The sequence below is a fragment of the Pelmatolapia mariae genome, linkage group LG20 (assembly GCF_036321145.2).
Source record: "Pelmatolapia mariae isolate MD_Pm_ZW linkage group LG20, Pm_UMD_F_2, whole genome shotgun sequence".
NCBI lineage: Eukaryota > Metazoa > Chordata > Actinopteri > Cichliformes > Cichlidae > Pelmatolapia > Pelmatolapia mariae.
The window spans coordinates 22,830,773-22,855,114 of NC_086244.1; the positions used below are offsets into that span (position 1 = coordinate 22,830,773).

Here is a 24,342-nt window from a genome sequence, read left to right on the forward strand (position 1 = left end):
ACACACACACACACACACACACACACACACACACACACACACACACAGTTTAACACCCTCATTGAAGGCAGAAAAAACTGACAGAACAAAGAAAAAAAATATCTCTTGTTAACACAGACAAATTAAGCACCAATGTGGTCGCTTATTGATCTATTATTGATATGATTAGGAAATGATTTATTACACTGTAACAGGAAGAATTCTGTGATTTAAGAGCTTCTTTTACTAATTTAAGCTGAGAATATCAGATTTTAAAGAGAAGAATAATTATTGCTCGGTCGTGCACAGATATATAACAAGAAGCAAAGATTTGTAGCGAACAAATAGGTGAAGATCACCTTTTTATTGCTTGCTGTAATTGTGTTCTTTGTTTATGACATTTGGTGAGTTTGGATGTATTTGTTAATTTTGAAAGCCCTTCTAACAGCTTGCAGAGATTTATATATTGTAGTTGGAGCAATTCGGTAGGTAAATATCTGAACAGTTGCTGCTGCACTGTTGTGTTATTTTGCTGCGGTGAAATACAGCCGTAGACCCACTGATACCCACAAAGAAACTGTCACATAAAACCAAACAAATTTTCTCAAGACAGCACGAGCGATCCCAGCAAAATGTTCTCTCACTGAGTCACTGCTGACTAGTCATCACTGGCATTACCACACAAACTGGTTACACACTCAAGTGGCACCACACGCGCACACACACACACACACACACACACACACACACACACACACACACACACACACACACACACACGCGTGCACCAATATGCACACACACTTGCACACACAGGGATTCAGAGTTATCCAGATAACAGTGGCTGATGAGGGAAAGCACTACAACAGAGGAGGCGCATGCCAGAAGCAGTCACGCCTGTATGTTTTATGTATCGCAGGTGACCACGTAAGCAGGTACTCAAAGATAAAGTAGTAGAAAATTTGTGTATGCCTAAGTTATATTGAGGTGTGTGTGTGTGTGTGTGTGTGTGTGCATAACAATCAGGGTGAGTGCAGTGTTAGTAAATAGTGACTTACAAGACAGGGAGTGTCCTCCTTTGGGCAGGTACTCATACAACAAGGGGTTATCATCTCCCATCATCTCAGCCCGCAGTGACAGCAGGCTGTTCTTACTCATCAGCGCTGCCTTCAGATTGGCTACAGATGAAATTGTTCCACCCCCGGCTCCTCCTCCGGCCTCCTCCAATTCGTTGGTGCCCAGGAAGCTGGGCTCTGTGGTAAGAGGCTCTTCCTGTTTGAGGAAGAAGTCGAGGCGTTCGCCACGGCTGTCTGAGCTGTTGGGTTCAGTCACGTCTGCCCCTGAATAGAGATGAAGTAACAGAAGACGGGTGAGGTTCTTGTGCCCTTATACAACTAAAAATGAGTGACATTAAAATGCTATTCAAGCTCAAGCTGGTGTTTTAAATCACTGAAGCACTGTTTTAATATATTTGAGGGATTATATGTTTCTCTATAGCATGAAAATTCCATCACTTTTGACACTGTGAAGCATCTCCAAAGGGGATAAACAGGGATGGCCAAACTACAACCCCCCCCAAACAAACAAGAAAAAAAGTTGACACTTTTAGGTTTCACCTGACAGTGATAACAGCCTGAGTGAAAGCACAAAAAAACACCATATTAAACCAATCCTTTCAACCCTCTCAGCCAAGTCATCGTTTACACCCAGTGTTTTTGGTAGCGACTACCAACACGTCACCACTCTGATTCATCCCTCGCTCTCCTCGACTCCCTAACATACCTCATCATCACCAGTCAACAAAAATACAGAGAGATCATAAAGAGACAGTGTGAGAGCGAACGGCAGACACAGACGTGATGCATGTGTGCGCGCGTGTTTATGCGCTATGCCTGTGAGCGTGTGTGCTTGAGTGTGTGTGTGTGTGCATTTAGCCATCAGACTCGTTGAAAGCAGAGAGAAGCTGTCAGCAGTAGACATGTCGCTGGAGGTTCCACTGTAGATCTACAAGACTGTCAGACCACACTGCTGACGACAGCTCTGCTCAGCACACACACACACATGCACACACGCAAACAAAAACACACACAAATACAGACACAAACACACTTTTATTACCTCCTAATTGACATTTAGCTGATGACAGGTTGCTTTCTCCAACAAAGAAGTAGACAAAAATACACACCAGGCACATCACTGGCTTAGAGTCTTTGAAAGAATGGCTTGTCTACATCTAAAACAAACACAGAGACTTCTGAGAGCTAATGCAGACTTGAGTCTTGCCTTAAGGAGAGGGGGGTGTGTACACAATTATGTGTGACTGTTCTGGACAGAAACCTTCTGACATCCTAATATATAAGTTTACCGTTGCACAGCGCCCAAGCAGCGACAGCTGAAATCACACTCAGAGCTAATGGGGAATAAACAGAGTGAGGACAGTAACTAGGGTGATGCGGGGGCACTCAGAACAGAAACGGGTGGGGAAGCAAAAGAGGAAAGAAAACATGAAAAAATATAATGGAAGCAAGAAAACAAAATAGCCCTATTGTTCATTTTAACTACAGTTAGGCAGTGTTAAGTGTTTCCTGTGCAGCCTGGTGGCCGTCTGCTGCAGGGGAGTCAAGGTGACAAAGACAGTAGTTTGGCTCCACGTCTGGAATACCGATGGGTATACAGCTTTTTCTCAGCTTACTAGGTCAATGCTGACCACCCTCTCTCTCTCTCTCTCTCTCTCCCTCTCTCACACACAGACACAGGGAAACTGTCAGTCATTTTTCATGCTCGGGATAGATAAATGATCCCAGATCAGATGGATGGATACACGTTCTGTATGCATGGTTGCACATATAGATCTGAAAGGTGTAGAGATATGAGTGAGATATTGAGGATGGGGCGCCTCAGATGAGAGTGACATACATACGAAGTAATCAGTAGTCTTCAAACGGCTAGCTAACGTATCACAAGATATTAAAAAAAATAAGGGTGGGGGGAGTAAAGAGGAAAAAAAAGAGGAGGCATGGGCAGCGTAGAAAGAGATAAAGGAATAAAAAAGGCAGGGGAGTGTAAAAGCGGGGGTGTTGAGCTGTGGAGGAAGCACAGATGATACACACAAGACACACATGCGTGCATCCACGCACACCCCCGTCCCACCCGCACACACACAAAGTTAATTAAGGAGGGGGTGTAGGGGTTGGCGCACAGGGCATGAGGTGCAGGAATTCATTAGAGCTCTGCCCCCTCCTTCAGTGGGCAGCCCAGCAGCCACAGGAGTCAATCAATAACATAGATCTGCTGTTGGCCAACAACAGCACACACACACACACATACACACTTGCACAAATACACACATATATGGAGAAAGAAGAGGCAGACAAATGGAAGGAGAGAGGGAAAAGAGGGTCATCTCTGACCCCTATCTCCTTCCACTCATCTGTTCATTGGGTGAGTGAATGACCCCAGAACGGTTTCCCAGCATCCCCTTAGACACGTGCATCTACAGATGGAACATATCCGCACTCCTTACAGTCATACAGTAACAATCCTTCAGTCACACATTGTAGATTGAATGGAAGGGTTATGGAAGAGTGATTGCTTCATGGTCTCCTTGCAGATGCCGGTCTAACTTCTGTCTTGCACAAAAAATGTGTGAAATGAATTTTTGTATTTGATGCATTAGTGAGCCACTTTCCCTTGCCTGCAACATGCAGTGCCATATCCTGTTTTTCTGAGGATATACCCACATATCCGGGACTAAGCGGGAGATATTAGAAATTAGTATTCAGCTGATCGCAAACAGGCTTCCTCGCTAAATAATCAGAATATACGGCATAATCCGCCTTTACTTATGTAAGCTTTATCAGGCCAGCGTAGATGCTGTCTTACTTAAACCTCATCCTGTTCTTACAGATAAAATCATTTACCACACCAGAACCAGTCACACCTAATCCCATGCGCGCAGCTTATGGATTTCATCATACATGTGCCGGGTTTGGTTGAGGATTTGTAGATACACATATTGTGGTATCTTTCAAAGGCAATAGGTTTATCCCGAGTTTTAGAGACACTATGGTTACATCATTCCTTTGTGCACATATGCTGAGTGTTAACGTACCGGTTGTCATGAGGCAACCTATGAATTTCAATGGCATGGAATATGGCTTTGAACTGCATGGTCAGATACAAAAAAAAACAATAGCATTTTCCTCGTCTTTTTTTTCCCCCTCCTCTTTTCTTCTGCCTTTACAGTGCAGCGGTCTCTGTACAGTGAAGGGAATTTTCATTTTCCCCTTCATAAAAGAGTCCGAATAATTTAGATTTCTGCTTTCTGAAGAGATCTTCCGTTTAATTTGGTTGCCATGGTAGCCGGGCACCCTTGGCTTCAACATTTATGCTAAATAAAACCCCCTTTTAAAAAGAGAGACAAATATGTGGAAATGGTGGGTTCTCTTTGTTCATGTGTGTGTTTTGCGTGCGTGAGCGCGCGCATGAGCGATGCTGCAAGCTATGCAGGGGCTTGAGTGGGAAAAAGCAAAGGAGGAATAAGACTTGCCTTGGAAATAAAATAGGTGTGCGCTGAACTATACTTCAAATGTGTTATGAGGAATCCTGAATTTATCATCCATTGAGCGAGTTACGGCTAATGGATAGAAGATACAGTTTTATGCGCTGTGGTTGGAGGCTGCACTGTATCTAAGTGATATGTGTGTGTGTGTGTGTTTCACAAGGGGAGTTGTGTTACTAGAGAGCACGCTTTGACGCAGTAAAAAGGAGGAGAGAGAAGGCCTGAAAAGGGAGGGAAGGGTCGGGTGACCCAGTTTGACCTCTGATCTTCTGTTCTGATTGTGTGTGTGTGTTTGTGTGTGTGCGGGCGGGTGTTTGTGTGTGTTTCTCGCTACAAATGCCTCCCTCTTCTCTAAATGAAGCCTGACACTGTTTTGGGAGGGAGTTTCCATTTTCCAAATATAAAGATTCTAATAGATTTAAAAAAAAAAGAAAGAAAAAAAGGCACAAAAACCCCCCAAAAAGATTTTTACAGGTTTCGCACTCATGCGCACATGACCTGGCTAATGATGGACACGCTCCTTCAACACCTCGAGTCACAAACACACACTCACATAACTCACCCCGCCTTCAAATCAACAGAGACAGTAACCAAACACAATGGAGAGAAAAAGTCCAGGGTGGTTAAGCAACGAGTTACTGAGGCTTGTCGACCACAAGAGAGCTGTCAGAGAAGAAAGTAGGGCTTGTGTGTGTGTTTGAGTATGAGAGAGTGCAAACAAAGGAGAAAGACTCTCTCAATGTGTATCTCTCCATGCATATATGTGCGCATGTGTGTGTGAGAGACAGTGGAGGATACAGAAAGAAGCCTTGCCCCAAGTCGGCCCGGTTAATGGCTTGACCAGCCTGAGGTTGAAAAGGACAAGGCATTACAAGAGCCGTGTTGCTCACAAGACTCCGCTGCTGTCCGCGTTGTCTGCGCGCCGCCGTCACAGCGTCAAGCTTCCAAATGAGAAAATGAAAGTCTCTCCTTCACCTTTTATTACAAACAGTTCCGTACGCTGAACCTGTGATTAGTGCGTGTTTGTCCTCGAGTGGACAAAGAGGGGAGGGAAGGTGGAACTTGCTTCCTCAGCATGCCAGAGTTTGAGAGGGTAAAAAAGTAATTTCAGCTGAGAAGGGGGAGTGAGGCACTAAAACAGCTCAAGAATTCAGAGGCAATTTAAAAAGCAGTGTGGGAGAGGAGAATGAAAAAAATGCTGGGTTAAAAAGGAGGGAGGATGGAAAGTAAAAGAGGTTGTTATCCTCTCTCTCTCTCTCTCTCTCTCTCTCTCGCTGTTGCTTTCTTTCTCTGTTGTTTTTAGGGACTAGCCGGGCCACAACCTCCAGGAGAGATAGGGAAGGATGGGTGGGTGGGTGGTGGTGGTGGTGGGGAGGTGGATAGGGAGGGCAAGCATAAATCAAGCAGTGCCTGAAGGCTTTAGAGGAGGGAGGGACAGAGGGAAGAAAGTGGTAAAGGACAGGAGAGAGAGAAAGAGAGAGAGAGAGAGAGTGAGATGATGGTGCTGGTAGTGATGGCGGTACTGCTGGGGGCTCGGAGGAAAAAGAGAGAGTGTGGGTGGAGGGGAGGAGAGGAGAAAAGAGAAGAGGAGCACAACGATTGCAAGAGTGGTGGGGTGAGAGGTGGACGGTGGGGTGATGGAGCGTGGGTGGGTGGGTGAGTGAAGGGGAAGCGAGGAGAGGTGAGGGGGAGGTTACAGAGGCTCCGTGAGGGAGGGTTGGGTGGTGACGGTGGGGGCGAACGAGCGAGTGTGAGAGTAGGCTACGGAAAGCCAGCTAAATTTGAAAACACTTCCCTTTCTCTGTGCTTTTGCCCGTGTCTACATTAAGACGGCAATGCTAAACAACCACAAGATGCAAGCATGTGGGCAGAATTAATCAGGATGTGATCTCACGTAATCTGGCTACGGTGCAGTATCTGGCCACGGTTAACCTCCTCGAGTGTTTTTCCAGTGCATTTGTATTCACGAGGAGGATATACATGTATTTCTAGGTAGGATTTATCCCTTTTTAAAATGGCGGTCACACTTCAAAGCAGTGCAGCACAATTCATCGACACATCCGTAGGCCCACCTACCCGCAGGTGTCAAGCTAACAGCTAACACTTCGGCCAGCCTCTTTTGCACGTATTCTCACTTACCATTTCCTTTCTGTGGCTTACGTGTTATATAAATATCACTGAGCTGAGCATTGTAGATCACATCATTCAACAGTGAGTGACTTAAGAAGAATAAGCTGTCCAAATGAGAACAGTTGGATTTGCTTGATCCTTAATGGATCAGTGCTCTAAGTTCCAAGAAGTTCTCAGACTAAATATTCAGATTGGTTGCTTGTTAGCGTCCATATGGGAGGTTTAGCTCGTACCTTCTGAAGCCTCCCATGCAGACAAAGTTGTGGCAGTGGCACAAACACAAATGACTTTCAGCCAGGTCCTCTTCTAAGTGTCACTTTTACTCGCAGTTTGATTTTCTTCTTGAGGTTGATAATGGAGCTTGATGAATGATGTAGTTAGTGTTAGGAAAATGTCATGGTTGAATTGCAAACTTTTGCAATGCCAAACACACATAGGGCAGGGCTCCATGCTCTGTTTCTTAGGTGCCAAGTTTTTCTATGTATACAAGTGACAACCCTGGCATGCATTTTATATCTACTTAGTCACACACTTCCCTTTAAAATGGAACAGATGACCTTGTCTGTCATTTAATACACTTTCTTTAAACACACTAAATATATTTGTGCCTTTAACTTCTGCCTCGCACCTGTCTGCTCTTTTGTGGATCAATCTGTATTCTGACAGAATAGATTCAATAAAAAAAATGTCAGAACACAGCATACGAGCAGCACGTTTTTTGTAATGACCTGATGTCCCTTTTTCTGCCCTTTTAAACGCTGGTATGCACAGGACTTTCATCCACCAGTAAAAGCATAACGGAAAGTATGTGAACCACTAGTATCAGAGATTTCTAATGACATACAGGTAAAAACTAGCATCAGTTCAGTCAAACAATCCCAGCTGGTGGAGGATATCATTGTCAGCTGACATGGGGTGATGGCCCAGCTGATATCCTTCTACACATCCAATTAGAAAATCTCATTTAGGCCACGCTATTTAGGTTTGCTTTTGTTGCTGCATGTCTCCAAGCCGCTTTGCAACCCACCCCCCTCTCCTGGAACTCCTTTGATCTTGTTTCAGACTTAAAGTCGGTTCTGTGATGCGGTCTTGCTGCCAGCATTCTCGCCTCACGCTTTCTACATATGCACCTGAAAACAGAGCTTTATAGTTAAATATAAATGAATACAGATAGAAATGCGAATTTTCTTTTGACAACAGTGGTCATGACTGAATACATTTTTTGGAAAATAATCATATTACGTCCAGTTAAACGTTGTAAGGCTCAAAAGGCAATTTTCTGTTGATTTGAACCCTTGCCATAGTGGAGTTTCGTTTCATTCATCATTCTAAAAGGCTGAATTATGAAGCATTTTGATGAGCCTTTATTGTTAATTTGCTTTTGTAAAACTACTGGCTTGAAGGACCTCTGTGTGTACAGAAGGCCTAACTAAGTATTCACATCTGACTCATCTTTGATGGTCTGTGATCACTATGCTTTTTTTTTTTTTTTTTTTACTTGCCTAATTTTTGGACAGTAGAAAGAGAAAAATATATAAATTAGAAAAAAAAATGTATCTTAAAGACGGCTGTGTATGTCCCTTTCCTTACCACAAGTCAGTGAGCCACAGTTCTGTTGAGGCCAGTGGACTAGAGATCTATTTTTCTACAGTTTAAGTGTTTGAGCGTGGACAGAGATCTTTACAAAATGCCACAAAGCAGCTGTTTATCCACACTGTCAAAATTAGCTGTGGACGTAGTCTGAGTGAGCAAGTGAATGACTGAAGGAAGGGAGGGAAAGAAGAGCGGGTGAGTGCGTGGGGGATGGAGGATTGCAGGGCTCAAGGTAATCTGGGGAGTTAATGCAGCTTAGAGGGACTGAGAGGAGTGGGAGGGAGGTAGAGAGAGGGAGAGAGGGGGAGTGATGGCAGAGAGAGAGAGAGAGAGAGAGGGAATATAAAAATAATAGGGTCAGCAGGGAAAGAGAGGGAGAGAGAAATAAATGAAGATATATCAGAAACAAAAAAGCCAAAGCAACTGAGGGGGTAGACAAAAAAGAGAGAGAGAGCAGGGAGTGTAAAAGCTGGAGAGATAGGGAAAGAGAGAGCGATCCGAGTAAGTGCGTGAGATAAAGAGTGGGCTAATGAAAGGTAGGGTGAGGCTGAGTGAGTTGGCGGGCAGGAGGGAAGTCGACAGAGAGAGAACGAAAGAGAGCGGGGGAGAGGTCTGCATGGGGAAAGAATGCTGGGTGGGGAAGGAAGGCAGACACGCAGGGCTTTGTGCTAAGAGCAAAAAGAGAGAGAGAGATCGAGAGATTGAGAAAGAGTGAGAGGTTATGTCTTGGATTTATACATGGGAGAGGACCCGGCTCCAATGCCCCCGTCCAGCCCAGTCAGGGTTGTATTTTGAAGGGTGAGTTGGGACATGGAGATATTGAGAGGAGGGATAATGGAAAGTGGAGGAGGAAAATGACAAACACTCAGGGTGGGGATGGTATAGCCTGTGGGTTACTGGTGTGTGGGTTAACACAATCTTTGACTCACACTGACCAACAGAAAAGCTCGAGTCTAACTATCCAGCCGGTATAATCTTTTTACTGCTCGGTGGAAATAAATTTAAGACAAGTTTAAGAAGCAAACAAAGTTGGCAAATGTCAAAATATTTCCAGCTGGACATCCTGGAGCAGGTTGTGGAACTATAAATGAGATAAATGGCATATTAATGCCCACATATTCAAGAGAGTTCAGTGGTGAGGAAAAAAGGTATATTATATTTTCTTAAAAATATCTCACCTTTCCACAAACTCACCACATAGTTGTGATGGAAGTTTCTGGAACTGACTACAGATACCACTGCCTACTTACCTACTTAAAATTAAAGCAATATGATTATTTCATTTCATTTCAGAAACAATTAGTCATGAAACCAATAATTCAAAACACCTGATTAACGAAAAACCATTAATAAATCATTTGCACTGGACCCAAGTGTACTGAGACTCTTATTTAATGTTTTTAGATTTCTTCAAATTTAGCACTCGGTTATGTGCAGACGATTGCATTTAAATTAATTTGGTTAATATGTTTTATATCCAAAGAACGGCAGCTCGAATGCTCCCACCAAATGACTGCCTGACAAATGTGCAAACACACAACACAACACATGCACTGCAGTCATACAATACAGTCACAACAGGTGAGCGGGGAGCGGGCGACCAGAACAAAAGTTACTCCACAACCCACCAGTGTCACTGTGCTCCATCCACACAGGAACACTTCACAAAGTGGGAAGCTTAGGGAGTTACATGTACTCTGGAGAGCATTAGCTTGCTGTGGAGCTGCCCAGTGACCAGAGAGGCTATTGCCCCTCTTCCCTTCTCTCTGCTCATCTCTCCCATCTCATAACATTAAGACTGTGCCTCTGTGCTTGTATCCTTGGCAACCTGCCTCCAACAATGGAGGCAGAGAGCTCTGGCCTCAGCATGGGAGGAGTATGGTGCCATGGAGAGGAAAAAGCAAGGGCGAGGGAGATAGAGGGAGATGGAAAGCTGGCACAGTAACTGCAGAGAAAGGGAGAGTGAGGGAATGACTGTTTGTCTCATATACAGACATATGAGTGAAAATGAAGGAACAGAGCAAAGGGTTAAACAGGAGAAGGAAGCGCAACAGATGAGCTATAGATGAGCATATACACCTGTGCTAGCTGCAAGCTTGGTGCTAGTGGATCAGGGGGGATCTGTGTCACTCCTGAGCTGATAAAAGCTGGATGGATCTCAAGATCAATCACGACAGATCTGGACCTTGAACCTCGCACTACTCCACGAGCCTGTCAGCAGTCTGAAAACCAAAATAGACGATGCCCTGTCCTAATGCAGCTCTGAATTGTGGTGCTGTAACCAACGTGGAGCTGATTACACACTTACTGTGCAAATCCAAGTTTGGCTTTCCAAGTATCAACTTGTATTTTTATACTTGACTCAAAATTTTGCTAATCCATATAAGTGATTAATATGTTTGCCAACCTTAGACTCATTAAAAGCTTTTCAAACCAGATTGTGAAAAAAAGGGAAAAAAAATGGGGATTTGGTACTAATATTTGTCTGCAAAGACAAAATTTGCTGGGGTTGTTCTGCAGGGGAAATCACATGGGACGACATGGGAACGACCGCCACAGCAGAATCCCCACAGCTTGTTCCCTCTATGATACAAATATAAGGGATAAGAAGTGTAAAAATCACATTGCACGGACAGAGGGGAAAACCAGAGCAAGGGACGCCTGCATAAAGAGGACTGTGTTCATTTCTCTTCCCCCACTGCACCCGAGCTGAGCCATTGAGATTAATTGCTTATGATCAAATCAGCAGAAGCTGTGCAAATTAAAGAGCCCCCACCCCACCCCAGCCCAGCCCCCCACCCGCACTACCCTCCTCCCTCACCTCCAAAACATCTCCCACCCATCCCCGAGCCAGACCCAGTGGACACTGTGTGTGATGAGCTGCAGAGCTTATTCGAGGCTACAAACGTGTCATTTCCTCTTTCCCCAGAGAGGAACAGAGAGCAAGGAAAGGCCTTCAAATGGAGCAAGGGGTCGGTCAAGTAGCGCAGACTATGTGCGTGCACAAATACATGTTCAGCTGTACGCACAGCCTCGTACACAGACACACACACACGCACGCGCACACATGCACACACAGAGTCAGTACCCCAAGCAGAACTGCTGATATCTCACCCCACTTCTCAAAAGCACTTCTCTCCCTGCTTCTCCCTCGCTCTCTCTTTCTCATTAAGAAGCCATTAGAGGAAAGGGCAGCGTGAGACCACATGACCTCTTCCTAACCCCTGTAACCCACCCTTGAAAGGGAGGGAGGGAGGAATAGAGGGAGGGGGGGGGAGAGAGAGAAAGGGGGCAAAATATATAAACAGAGTTGGACAGCAGAAGAAGAAGGACACAAAAGAGTGAAATGAATAAAAAGAGATGAAAGTTGAGAGTTGAGAGAAAAAAAGGTGAGCAGTGAGAGATCATACAAAGAAACCCCACTGCAACAGAGTGATAGGTGAGCGGCAGAAATACCTGAAAATCTGTGAGAGGTCAATTTTACTTAATATTTGGCCATACAGTAAGCTTTTATAGTGATTTTGGTGTTTTTCGGCTTCTATCAAAGCAATCTTAAGAGTGATGCAAGACATAATCTGAACTTGTATTTGCACTGCAAAAACAGGGACATTATGTCACTGTACCACCAGATCTTTTTCACTTGTTCTAGTAAAACATTTTACGCTCACTGTGAGATGATTAGACATGCTGTTTGCACTGGGCTCAGTGGAAGGATGGAGAAAGATAGAGGAGGTATGTATGAGTCAGAATGGAAGAGAGCGGTAAAGAGGTGTGTGTGATAAGTATGTAGTGATTTTAGAAGAAGGGGATAATTTGGGAGTGGAGGGGAAGACGGCTAGGCTGCTTCCTTAGTCGGACACAGGAATGTGGAGCGGGCGGATCCCAATGTGTGTGTGTGTGTGTGTGTCTTTGTGTACGCATGCATTTGTGCTAGACAGGAATCCCTAACCCCCACAGACTTCGGCTCCACTTATCAAGGTCTAAACAGAGGGGTATGAAGGGGGAGAGAGGGAAGAAGGGTCTGGGTGTCCTCCGCTATCAAATCTACCTCTCACCCCCGTTGCTCGCTTTCTTCTTTCCTGTACAGCACACAGACACACACACACATCTACAAAGACACACAAAACTAAACCTTGAAGTTGGATGTCTCTGAGGCTAGATAAACTACGGGAAGGCCAAACAGTCTAACCACACAGAGGGGAAAAGAAAAAAAAAAAAAAAAGCCAGGGTCACAATTACATTTCCACCATATACAAAATTTTCTCTATCTCTTTGTGCCCTCCTCAAACACATGCTCACTTACATATTTACCACCACGTTCCACTGCCTAATTTCTCATTCACTCTGACTTTATCAGAGAGGTTTAACTGTTTTTTTAATGGTCACTCAGGCGAGGTGTAGTGTCAACTGGGGAATTTGATGAAGGGGAAAAAAAAGATACGGGTACAGTTGCTGGGGCCCACCTGAAACAAGCCCGTGACCCAATTCAGATTCAGATTTACTGACATATAAGAAAGAAGGTTTTAGGGGGTGGGGCAGAAAAAAAGATAGCGAGGAGATTAAGTGGATCAGATGAAGTTATTGTTTGCTTGCTGCTGCTGGAGCATGAGGGTAGCGAGGAGGAAAAAGTTGCGAGGCGAGAGGCAGAGGAAGGTGGAAACAATGAGGAGTGTGGGCAGGCAGGTGATCTGGGGCAAAGGGGTTGGGGAAGAGTGGGAGACAACGGGAACAAAAGGAGACTGTGGCCTCCTTTTATCAAACTATGTTAAGGGACAGCAAGGCACAGAGGATACAGAGACCTGGAGTCCTGACGTCAATTCTGGGCTAACCGCTGTTCTAACAGGAGAAATATGTCGCCGTATGTTCGTCAGAGAAAAACCCATCGATGTTACACAGAAAGGCAATGCTAATACAAAAATAATGAATATAGACACTTGGGAAAGGAAAGACTGGCCTGTGTTTGTAACCTCTGACAAACCACCAACAGTGTGACATCACTTGTTTTTTTTCTCTCTGCAGCTTTTCCCTGATGTGTGTTTACATGTGAAAGAAGTCACACAGTAACTAAAAGCAGGCCATTTATAGGTCCCGCTGCTCTTTTATAACAATATATTATATTGCATTTATTGTAACTGAGCGAGAAAATTTAGAAATGAACATTTTAGTATGAATTATGTGTATTTCATGTTGGGTATTTTTATGGCGCTAGCACTGATCTGTGTTTAGAAATGTAATAGCACATGTGTTATCATCATGGGATGATTATATGAATTCTATTGAATAGTGGAGTGTAAAATCAGGAGGAACTGCTTTCAAAATCGCAACTGCAGTGAGGCAAGGCAAGAGGAGTTTTTTTTATATAGCACATTTCAAACACTACAGCAATTCAAGCAAGTACAAGATTTTTTAAAAAAAAAGCTTTATTACAAAAAAGTATCATTGAATTATTTGCATTATTACAAATGTGACTATCCACTAGTGTTTCTTCTCGCTTTTTTAAACTTTTGGAACCTAACCTGGAAATTCTGGTTTTACACAAGCAAACAAACTGACACAGATCCTGCTGATGAGGAGGAAGTTTAACCCACAGCTCTGCCTTTATTTGAAGCCCATGTACTCAATCTGAAACCACACACACACAAACACACACACACACATGGCCGCACACACACACAAACGCACAGCACAAGAAGTGGCTGTAGCTCCAGTGTACGAGATGAATGAAAACAGAAGTGACAGCGTAAATTGACAGGATGGTAAAAAAGGTCCAAACAGACGGAGGGAAGGAGGGATAGAGGAGAGAAGAAGGGGAAGAATACTTGTGAAGGACAGATAGTGGCTTCCAGGACTGTTTTCAACAACGTCACTGTAACTATCAAACCCAAAAAGAACCGCACACAAACACACACACGTACACAGCCCAAGCCATAATTGTCCCCTGTGGTGATTTTGGCCTCTCCCTCCTAGTTTCTCATTGCTGTTGGCCAACTCTTCTGTATCTTTAACACTTTCTTTTTCCCTTTTTTTTTTTTGAAAGAAAGGCAGAGGGGTGGGAGGTGGGGGGTGTCACAAGAGAAGGAAAGAGGGATGAAGGAGAAAGAAAGGTCTAAAGGAAGGAGGTGTAGAGGGGTGTGACAGCGGAAAGGGGGAATGAAGGGAAGGAGGGAAAAAGAGAGAATGAATGTGTAAGAGGAAGGGAGACTTTGCCCTCCAGCGGGAACACTCCCACGATTGTGTGTGTGTGTGTGTGTTCGTGCGTGTGCACGCTTGAGTGTTTGTGTGCGAGTTGTGTCACAGCCAAACCGACACACCCACAGGCTGTAGACCTCTATATCCTGTTCGGGTTGTCCGTTTGTCCAAACATCATGCCCTCCTCCCCCTCCTCTTCCTCATCGCTCCCCTTTTCTAACTGGTCGGACAGGGGTAGAGGCTGCTGAGGGAGTGGGTACAGTAAATAGAACAAAGCCACCTTTCTAAAATAAACAGACTGGGAAAGAGGAACTTCACATTGACTGAAAATGAGAGAGAAAGAGAGCGCATGCATTTGACTTGATGAACTTACTGTAAAGTACTTTATTTTAAGGTTAAACTCTTTCCTAAAGTTGCAGCTTCTGCTTCTACATGTCCGTCACTATGACGGTGTACGTGTTTGCCCCTCTTTCGCTCTCCCCCACACTTCAGTATCAGTATCCTGCCTGCTTGCGCTCGACTAACTCTTGGTAATTTTTGGGTACCATGTCACACACCATGAGCTAGCAGTGCTATCCAGGCTCACTGACTACAAGGACCATTACTGGATATCAGATCACAGGAGGAGGGAGGCATCCTAGCGCACATCACATCACATCTCATGTGTCTAAATCAGGAGCTTTGTCATGGATCCTCCATCAAAGAGTGGAAGCAGGAGCACTCACTCATATGTAAAATCAATTTGTTTTTAACATTAAATTGCAAGTTAACAAGTTAATTACAAGTGAAATTATAGAGTTTGTCATGTTTCTTACGCAGTTTTGTCCTGTGCCTGGCCTTCTGCACAGCAGCACCTTGAACTTATTCAAATGGAGCATTTCATGTGTGAAAAAACTTTACCGTATAAGGAGAATGGATTTACAGTAAATAAGTTCCTATTGTGGCAAATTAGGATCAGAAGTTCCCAAATTTAATTTTAACTGTAACACTATGACCCTGTCAGTTATCTTGCAACACCTTGAGTAATTCTGAAACCTGTGCAGAATGATGGACATTAAACTCAGTCAGTTCTGCACACCCAGGCATGATACAGGGCAACTTACTTCTCCTTACTCATTCTATCATCATTACTGATAATCCATCAAAAAGAAATGCCTTTAAATCCACTTAGAAATCACAGGACCAAAGTGCATTAAAAACCACACGGCTATGTGTGTCTTCACCACAGACATCCACGTGTGCACTTCAAAGTGTAGCTGCTAACTGCTAATAAACCGTTACATTGCATCAATTTCCCAGTAAATAATAAGTAAATAAATGCAGCCCACATTTAACTTTACACAATACCCACCTTCTGTGCTGCCTACCTTCTATCGAGCATAACAAAGAAAGTCAAAATCCAGTTGTAGTAACGTTCTTTCATGTTGTGCTTTCACTATCTTGATATTTTTCGTCTTTTGTCTCTCTCTCTCTCAGACACACACACGCACACACTCACTCACAGACACACACACGCACGCGCGCGCACAGCAATGTGTCTGAGTAGTTAAAATGAGATAAGGTAAGTGATAGGTAAGCAAAAATAGAATGGTTATAGTGAGGTGTGCTTGCAAGGCAAATACTATTTAAAAAATCTGGTTTGACACAGATTTTGGTATTATTGATTTTTTTAGGCACCGAACAATTAGAGTAAAACAAGCTGTATGCGGTCGTTGATATGAAAGGAAAAACGCGTCTCCGAAAGTCAACAGGAAAACAAAGACAATTCAGTAATCGTCTTCTTTTTTAAAAGATGAACCTGAGCGTTAGAACAAATAACTGATAACTGAGAGAATAACAAATGTGTCATCATGTCTAACTTCATAGGTGTGTGTTTTTGATCCGCAACCACAGACGTTAAATTTATCTTCCAATGAAGTTTGAAGAGTTGCGTGTGGATGTGCCGGGGCCATGTTTTAGCTGTGGGGGTACTGCTATGAATGTTTAACCACAGAAACCTCTTGACCCACCCACCCCTGCATCGTGCCAACAGGACATCCTGTCAGGATGCATTCTGGGTAGTTTAATTCTGAGACCTGTGTGATCAATGCCAAGATGTTTGTGTGTGGTGCGTGTGTGTGTTGGGGGGGTTTATTTGGCCACATTTTGAAGTGAGATATTGGGATTATACTACAGAACATTTTAGAAGACATTTCCAGCTGCTGCATGTATGCGTTTACATACCCGCGCTTTAGTGGGTGAGAGTCTACAGGTTTTGTGTGGGCTGTGGTTGACTAAAGCACACGCGCTGGCACGACCCAAGTTCACTCAAGGTGGGATGGCTAATCTTTAACCCCCCCTCAGCCAATCTCCAACAACACACACACACAAACATACGCAAACTATATCCTTCCCTTCTTCTTCTTCTTCTCCTCCACCCAGCAATCCTTCTCTGGATTGTTCCAGGGGCAGGAGGTAGAGAGGTGGGGGGTGCTGACGTTCTGGAAAAAAGCCACGGTCAGGAGTGGGGAGGGGGCAGCTTCCTGTCCAAAATGGTTCTTTTAAAGCCAGAGAAGTATAAATAGAGCAGGTGTCAGTATTGAGAACTCAGAGAGAGAGAGAGAGAGTGCTGTGAGAGAAAAAGACAGACAGCAAGAGTGTGAAAAATTGTGTGAACGTGTGTGTGTGTGTGGGGTGTGATGCCGTGGTGGAGTAGGAGAAGGGGCTTTTAGCTGGTGGACTGCCCGTAATGTCCAGCAGGATGTGAGGTCATATGACAAAGAGGGCTGGTGGGCGGTGAGAAACGATTGGTTACCACAGTGATAATGGAACTTTTTTTCTTTTTAAATTTAGTGGGGACTGAAAAGGAGATGGAAAGAGCAAAAGGGGGAAAAAAGAGTATTGCAGTGTTCTGTCACAACTCCCCAGAGAACAAAAAAGACCATACAAGGGGGCAAATGAGTTTGTGTATGTGCAGTAGCAAAGGACAAAAAGGGGAAGGAGAGGATGGAGGAGAGAAGGGGGAAACTGAAGGAGGTGGGGTGAACAGGCCGTAGAAGTCAATAGGATGGGAGGAAAGGTCCAAAATCAGCTATGCAGTCAGAGAGGACAAAGCAGCAGAGCAAACAGAGGGTGGAGGAGACAGAAAGAGGCATAGAGAGAGGCCTGCAGTACAAAGGCGCAGAGAGACAGAACTGATAATAGAATGACGGCGGAAAAAATGAGAAAGATGAACCGGGAGGCACGAGAAAAAGTGAACTGGAGTGAGTGAAAAAGTGAATCGGGGGGATTGACAAGAGAGGCCTCAACATGATGTAGTTATCTAACCCATCATGTGTCAAACACTAAGCTATGAAGAAAGGGGTTAAAAATTAAGTCTACACAGTCTGAAATATTAAATCTATTTTGGTTTTTAATGAAGGAGGAGTGAATTAGGCACGAAATATGAGAGTAGATTATTAAACCGTGAGCGAGGAGATGGGAGAGGAAAAAGTGGAGAGGTGTGCGAAGGGTGTGGGGGTTGAAATCTGTTCATGGTGTTTTAAATATTAAACCTATTTCAAGTTTAATGAAGTGCAAATACTATGGGGAGAGTCTTAACTGGAATACAGAGAGGAAGGGGGCGAAAGGGGGATCCGATTCATTATTTCAAGTGTTCACCTTTAGACTGCCGAGACTTGGGGAGAGGAGCGCAGGGAGACGAAGAGGGAAAAAAAATGAGAGAAAGTTTATGCGGAAGTGCAAAGTAGAGGGCAATTTTGAGAGCACCTGTCTGCGGGCCCCCGAGTGGCTCCAGGAGGCTCCGGAGCACGAGAGGATGAAAATGTGAACTCGAGGACGCCAAAACACGCAGCGCCAACTGCAACGCTTAAGAGCTCGTGCGAATAAACAGGACGAGCTTCTATGGAAAAATGATTTCACTCTTTTTAGTGCATCTTTGTGGGTATATGTGTGAGCGAATGTGAATAAGTGGTTTAGGAGGGGAACTCTGAGGCCACAGAGCAGAGAGGAAGAGAGTCAGATAAAGATGTTGGATTTCAAAAAAGATTCTCGATGTAATCAATGTGCAACAGCTAGAGGGAAATGGAAAGAACAGCCCACGTGTGATTGAACTGTTCACGTCTACATAATCAGATGCTCTAAGCTGTGTGTATGTGAGCGTGTATATCACACCGGCCATTGCCAAAATCCCCCAAGCTGCCACTAAAGGTCACTGTGTGTGTGTGTGTGTGTTTTAATACCAGCAAAAACACAAGCAAAAAGTATTTCCAGTGCCGTTATTATGTGGGATAAAGATCAAGTTTGTGTTTGCCCCAAGTATAAAAGCAGCAAGAATTTTTTTTTTAAGTCAATCGTTAACTCGTGTTTTCAGCAGCTCTGGCTTCTTCTCAGTCTGAGGGGGCAGGTTCAGAAGAAAGGGTGACGTCTGCCTCCAAAATGTCATATCCACCAACCAAAGAAGTGACTCCTACTTTAATAAAATAAGTAAAATGAGCACAGACGGCACATAATGTCTCAAAATGACACTCATATAGTCACAACTTAGCCGTCTTCCTGATATCTGGCGATATCTATAAATACTGTATGAGATTGTGTGTAGTGTGCACAATCTTACGTTTCATGAGTTGCCAAGAATATTATCGCTCATATGCACATTTGAGGTTCACTTTCTTGGTTAATAAAAAAATATTTAATATTGTTTAATCAAACGAACTGCAGTTACGTAGCAGTTCTACAGTCTTGTAGACCACTCACAGCCGCATCCACTAACACACTGACACATCGAGGGCAGCCAGGGCTGGGGTTGAGTTTCTTGCCCAGGGACACTTTGACATGCGGACTAGAGGAGCCGGGGATTGAGCTACCGGCCCAAGATTAGCAGACTACCAACTTTACCTCCTTTAAACACAGCTGCCACATTCATCAAATTGATTAACTGATTGCACACCCTGCGTGGATTACACAAAGAGAGGCTGACTCAAGGCCCCGAAGAAGAATATACTAAACTGATTAAAAAAAATAAAAAAATTGACTCCTGATATTCAAAACAATGTCTTTGATTTGCTGGAGCTTTCTAATCCAGGTCTGGACGAAGCAGCGGGGGCCAAACTAAAAATAATCTTGGATAATTATTCAAAGGTTTGAGACATATGCAGGCAAAAGAAGTACAGACTATTAAAAACTCTCTTCCTCAAAAATTGTCACCTCTAATATAGTATTGTGTAAAAAAGAAACATACACATGTTTCAGTTCACTGAGATGTAAGCGGGGCTGGTTTCTTTTCTGGCTTCACATGTGATGTTTCAAACATTCGCGGCGGCAGACAAGGTGAACGTAAGAAATGCGGAGATCAAGCGTTAGCACGGGAGAGAAAAGGATGCTGAGTGCTTACTGGCCTCAATAATGACATCAAGTGAACAGAGCAGATGCTTGCAACGGAAGGGGATCTAAAGAAAACAAATCCTAATTCCCGCAGCTGTTTATGTCAACATGGGCACATGGCATTTTCATGCACGCTAATACACTGAGCCTTTCTGCAGCTATACATTATCCTTATATTAGAGAATAATCCAGTGAAATCCTTATGGTTGTGCGTCATATAAGCGTTTCTAATAGCAAAGCATGGACACTGATTACAGATGAATGAATGAGAGAGAGAGGGAGAGAAAGAGTGAGGGAGAGAGTGTGTCTAGGCACTTCTCATCAATAAAGAATGAAGCAATTAAGTTAATCTAAGACTGAAGGTGCCCTTTCTCCTGGATACCCTTTATGGCAAGCAACAACTGGACATGAAACAACACCCTCACCACAATAACTATCTAACTTTAAACCGTTAACCTACCACCTCACAATAAGGACATTTAGCAGGCTTTGTTGTATTAGTAACATTTCTTATGTCTGCATTTTTATTTCAATGTGACTGATTTAACGCCTGCTTGCAGTATCTTGGCTTACTGTGAGAGTGAATGGAATGAATCATCATCATTATTATGCATACCTTTCATGTATGCTTTTTCCTTTGAACTGATGTGACCATTCAGAATGATCCCTACAAAAAAGACAATAAAAAACAGCCTATAAGTCGATCAGCAGGAACTTAGGCAACTATTTGGAAAACTTGAAAATCGTTTATCGGTCAAACATTAAATGCGCTCTGATTTATATAATTGGCAGTAGGATAAATTGCGTTCGATCCCACACGTCAGTAAAACTAATGAAGTAAAGAATGAATGACTCAGTAATTACAGACTTTATTGCCTAAAGAACACAGTAGCAGACCTGCCATGGTCACATCATCAAAATAATGCAGCGTGGGCTTTCTATTTGTAGGGATAACAATCGCAGCAATAGGCTGTGTATGTACATGTTTTACGTTTGTTGGGTCTGTTTGTTTTCATCTTTAAATTAATATTATTTATGTGTCAGCGAGAGCTTTTAGTGTTCCATTATTATAGGCTCTTTATTTGTCAAGTAGCAGCAAAGAATCTGTCATAAAACAGACGTAACTCCTTGCCATCGCTGAAACGCTTTCTAATATTATATTTGAAAAATCTGTAACAGAATCATGCATCACTTTCTAATTCTTTGGCCTTTCCCTTCACTCCTGATTGTGATCTTTGCCTGCAGGTGACAAAATCCTGGACTTAAGGGGGACTTAGGACTTAAGAACACTAACTCTCATAAGCTCACAGACATCCTGTATATTTTTACCCCTGACTTTGTCAAACAAACTTGTGGACATTACACATTACGAGCAGAGGAGCACTCCCACAACCAAAACAATTCACCACTCCCCGTACAGGCTCCCTGACTAATATCAGGCCACTAAACCTGTTCAGCAATCCCCTAAACTTTTACTGAGCACACAGACACCACCCACTGCAAACGGACTCAATACACAATATGGTGTCACACATCCTGATATAAACTGCCGCTGTTAAATCTCAAATAAGCCCGCTGGTAACATGATGTTCTACTGCTAAATGGCATCCAACTGAAGGAGACCCAATCCTTCCATTCTTCGCCATGCTGAGCCCAGTCCCAAAACCCGGGTGAAAGCGAGGATAAATGGTTGCCTTTTGGCGAGCACCAGGCGAGTCTACACCAGCAGCAACACTAGACTTCCTCTAACCTTTAGGTGAGACAACACCTTTCTTATTAATGGCTGCTTCACCACAGGCAGGCTTAAACTCTTCTTTCCACCACAGCTCAGAACCATGGTTATGACCAAGGGATTAATAGAGCCATTCACCTTGTGAGTGCATGTGGTTCTGGCACCGTACTACAATCACAAAATCAGGGACCTGGGACATTTTTATTAATTTAATCAGTTTACTTTTTGTTGATTTCCAAAGTGGGTTTAATTCGTTTTAAAGGCCTTTTTTTATTATAACATGGGGTTGTTTACCAAGGGCAAGAAATTAAGAAGAATTCTCAGTCTCCTCATGCTTTTGACCAAATTCAATCTTTCTTTAACTTAAACTTCTTCCTTCTGAAGTATAATTTTTAATTTCCATTTCAGTTTGTGAAAACATTGTTTTGTTTTTCACATCTACTCTCGGTTTTAGCTTTAGTAACTGCAATAACCTTGCTTAGAAGACTTTGAGATGCACAGCCTAACTCTCGTAAGCCCAGTACGATGCACTCTCCAACGTGCGTTTCTTTTTGTCTCTGTCGTTTTTCCTTCTCATTACCCCTCTCATCTGCCACTCTCTCTTCCTTTTCCCTCCTCTCGCCCTTTCCAGAAGGTCCTTCCCTAAACCCCAGAGAGAGGGGAGGAGCTTGGGATGGCGAGGACGCGCTGGTAATCCGTGCAGTGACCCAGGTCAATTCAATTATCCTGTTTTCTTTCGCTGCGCGACGCGTGTGCCCATTTCACAGCCAACTCCCTTAATGCGCCCAGGATTAGCTTCCCTTACTTTTAATGATCTACCTATCGACGCCTTGGGCTTCACATAGACATACACACACACGCTCACACTCACACAGAGGTGAACGAACACACACACAGACAGGTAAGTTTTTCATGTATAAGTTTTAGTCTAAAGGAATTCACTAAACACACAAGGCCGAGGATCAAGACAGGCTTTCTCAAAATAAATATGTGTTCATGAGTGCGTTTGCATATGCATTTGCTTGTTTATGTGGGAGTGTGGCTTACATAAACTGCAGTAAGGAGAGGATTTCATTATCCATCTGCATTTACCCAGGCTTCACCTCACACCTCCAAGATTTGAGATAATCATCTTAGGCCCAACACGTTAGTGTATAAGCTCGCTAAGCTCAACCCCGGAGGAGGAAAAGAGGTCATTTTATACTAGTAAACTGTGGATAGCTGACATGCATTGAAATACGCATGCAGGAATGAAAGTATTAGGCACTAATGCACCATATTGTAAAGTGTCATGCACACTCTAATGCACATAAAGTCAACAAAGCAATTTAATTGCTCCAACACATCTACTGGTCTGTTGGTTAGAAGATGGCTTTTAAAAGATAAATTAGATTTTGCTACAGTTAGGTGTTAGGTGACACTCTCACCCAATTATCTAACCTGATCTTATTATCTCACCAGTAATCACTAATTACATGACTGGATAACTAACTAAGTAGGGACCAGCATTATAAAACTCTAGCAACTCCAGGACACCCTAAAGCCTCAAAGTCATCAAATCAGCACCACAAAGGGCTTTCTTTGGCCTCCCTCCATCCTACCAGTTTTGAGAGCCCGTCCAATTTAATTCCATCTGCTGCTGTTCTGTTGACCTGATAATCTAAAGACCACATTTCTGACCTGAAGACACCTGGTTTGTTTTCACTATTACTGCTTTTAAACTTTCCACAAATAGGAGAAAGTGTTCTAAGCTTGTCGGTCCTACCTGGGATATCCTGCCCATTGTAGTTCCATCCAGCTACAGCCAGCATGGAGGGCAGAGGAGATCCAGGCCTACTGTCTCTTTCTCTCTCTCTGTCCCGCTCGCGGTCCCAGTTCCTCTCAGCCTGCTGGGTAATATGTCTGACTGTGTCCTTGTTCTTCCTGTTCTTCCTTCGCCCTGATCCTGACAGAGGTTGCCAGGGCCCTTCTCCACCTCCTCCACCAGGTCCCCCAGTCCCTTGCTCCGCCTGGCTTTGGGCTGCCCCCCTGGGAGTGTCCCGGGGATGAGAGGAGGAGGCAGGGGATACCTGTTCCTCTTTGACAGTGATGCCAGGCCGATAGTCATGAGGCCATGCGGGCTGGGAGTCATGGCAGGCTTCTTCCTGGCTCTCATGGCTCTTCGGTGGTTCTTGGTCCTCCTTTCCATACGTGCTGCCGCCCTCATGGCAGCTGGCGATGGCTGAGTCCCCAGAAGAGTTGGCCGGGCTGGTCCGGCGAGCCAGCCAAGGAGAGGTGCTGCGACCAGACATGATGGAAGCAAGGGCTTCAGACGCCATGCCCACTATGCCCCCTCCGCCTCCTAAACCAGCTCCTGCAACACCCCCTGCCCCTGGTAGACCAGCTCCTACTCCACCACCTCCAACGCCCCCGCCTCCACCTAGGCCAGCAGCAGCCACAGCGCCCATTTCAAAGTCGGCCAGCTCATCAGCCATCTCTGAGCGGATGCTGATGTCTAGTGCAGCCTTGATGAAGCTGTGGCAAGCCTGGACAATATCTGTCATCTGCAGGTAGCTGGCAGCTGACATGACCTCAATCACATTCTTACTGGTGAGAGCAAGGTGCGCCGAGTACATGAAGTCCAGGATGGCTTTGAAGCCTGTTGCTGTGACAATATCCAGATGAGTGACAGTAGTCTGGTGGTGAGGCTCTGCCCCCTTTTTAACCTGGAGGGTTATAAGAAGGAGTATTAGCAGCAGTGGTTTAAAAAAAAACATTTACCTCATGCTATAAAGGAAAAATATCTGTAAAAGATAAT

At 44.1% G+C, this 24,342-nt stretch overlaps 1 protein-coding gene across 4 annotated transcripts in view; it reads right to left on the reverse strand.

The window, feature by feature from the left end:
• Positions 1–24,342, reverse strand: part of zbtb46 (zinc finger and BTB domain containing 46) — a 60,621-nt gene that overhangs the window by 14,995 nt on the left and 21,284 nt on the right. For all 4 annotated transcript variants that reach the window (XR_010091907.1, XM_063463820.1, XM_063463819.1 and 1 more), the window contains exons 3-4: positions 23,311–24,250; positions 1,038–1,319 (exon numbers count right to left, since the gene is read on the reverse strand). Coding sequence is in view for 3 of the 4 variants with exons in the window: in XM_063463820.1 (XP_063319890.1) it covers positions 1,038–1,319; positions 23,311–24,250 (1,222 nt within the window). In the remaining variant the exon portion in view is untranslated. The remainder of the gene's footprint in view (positions 1–1,037; positions 1,320–23,310; positions 24,251–24,342) is intronic.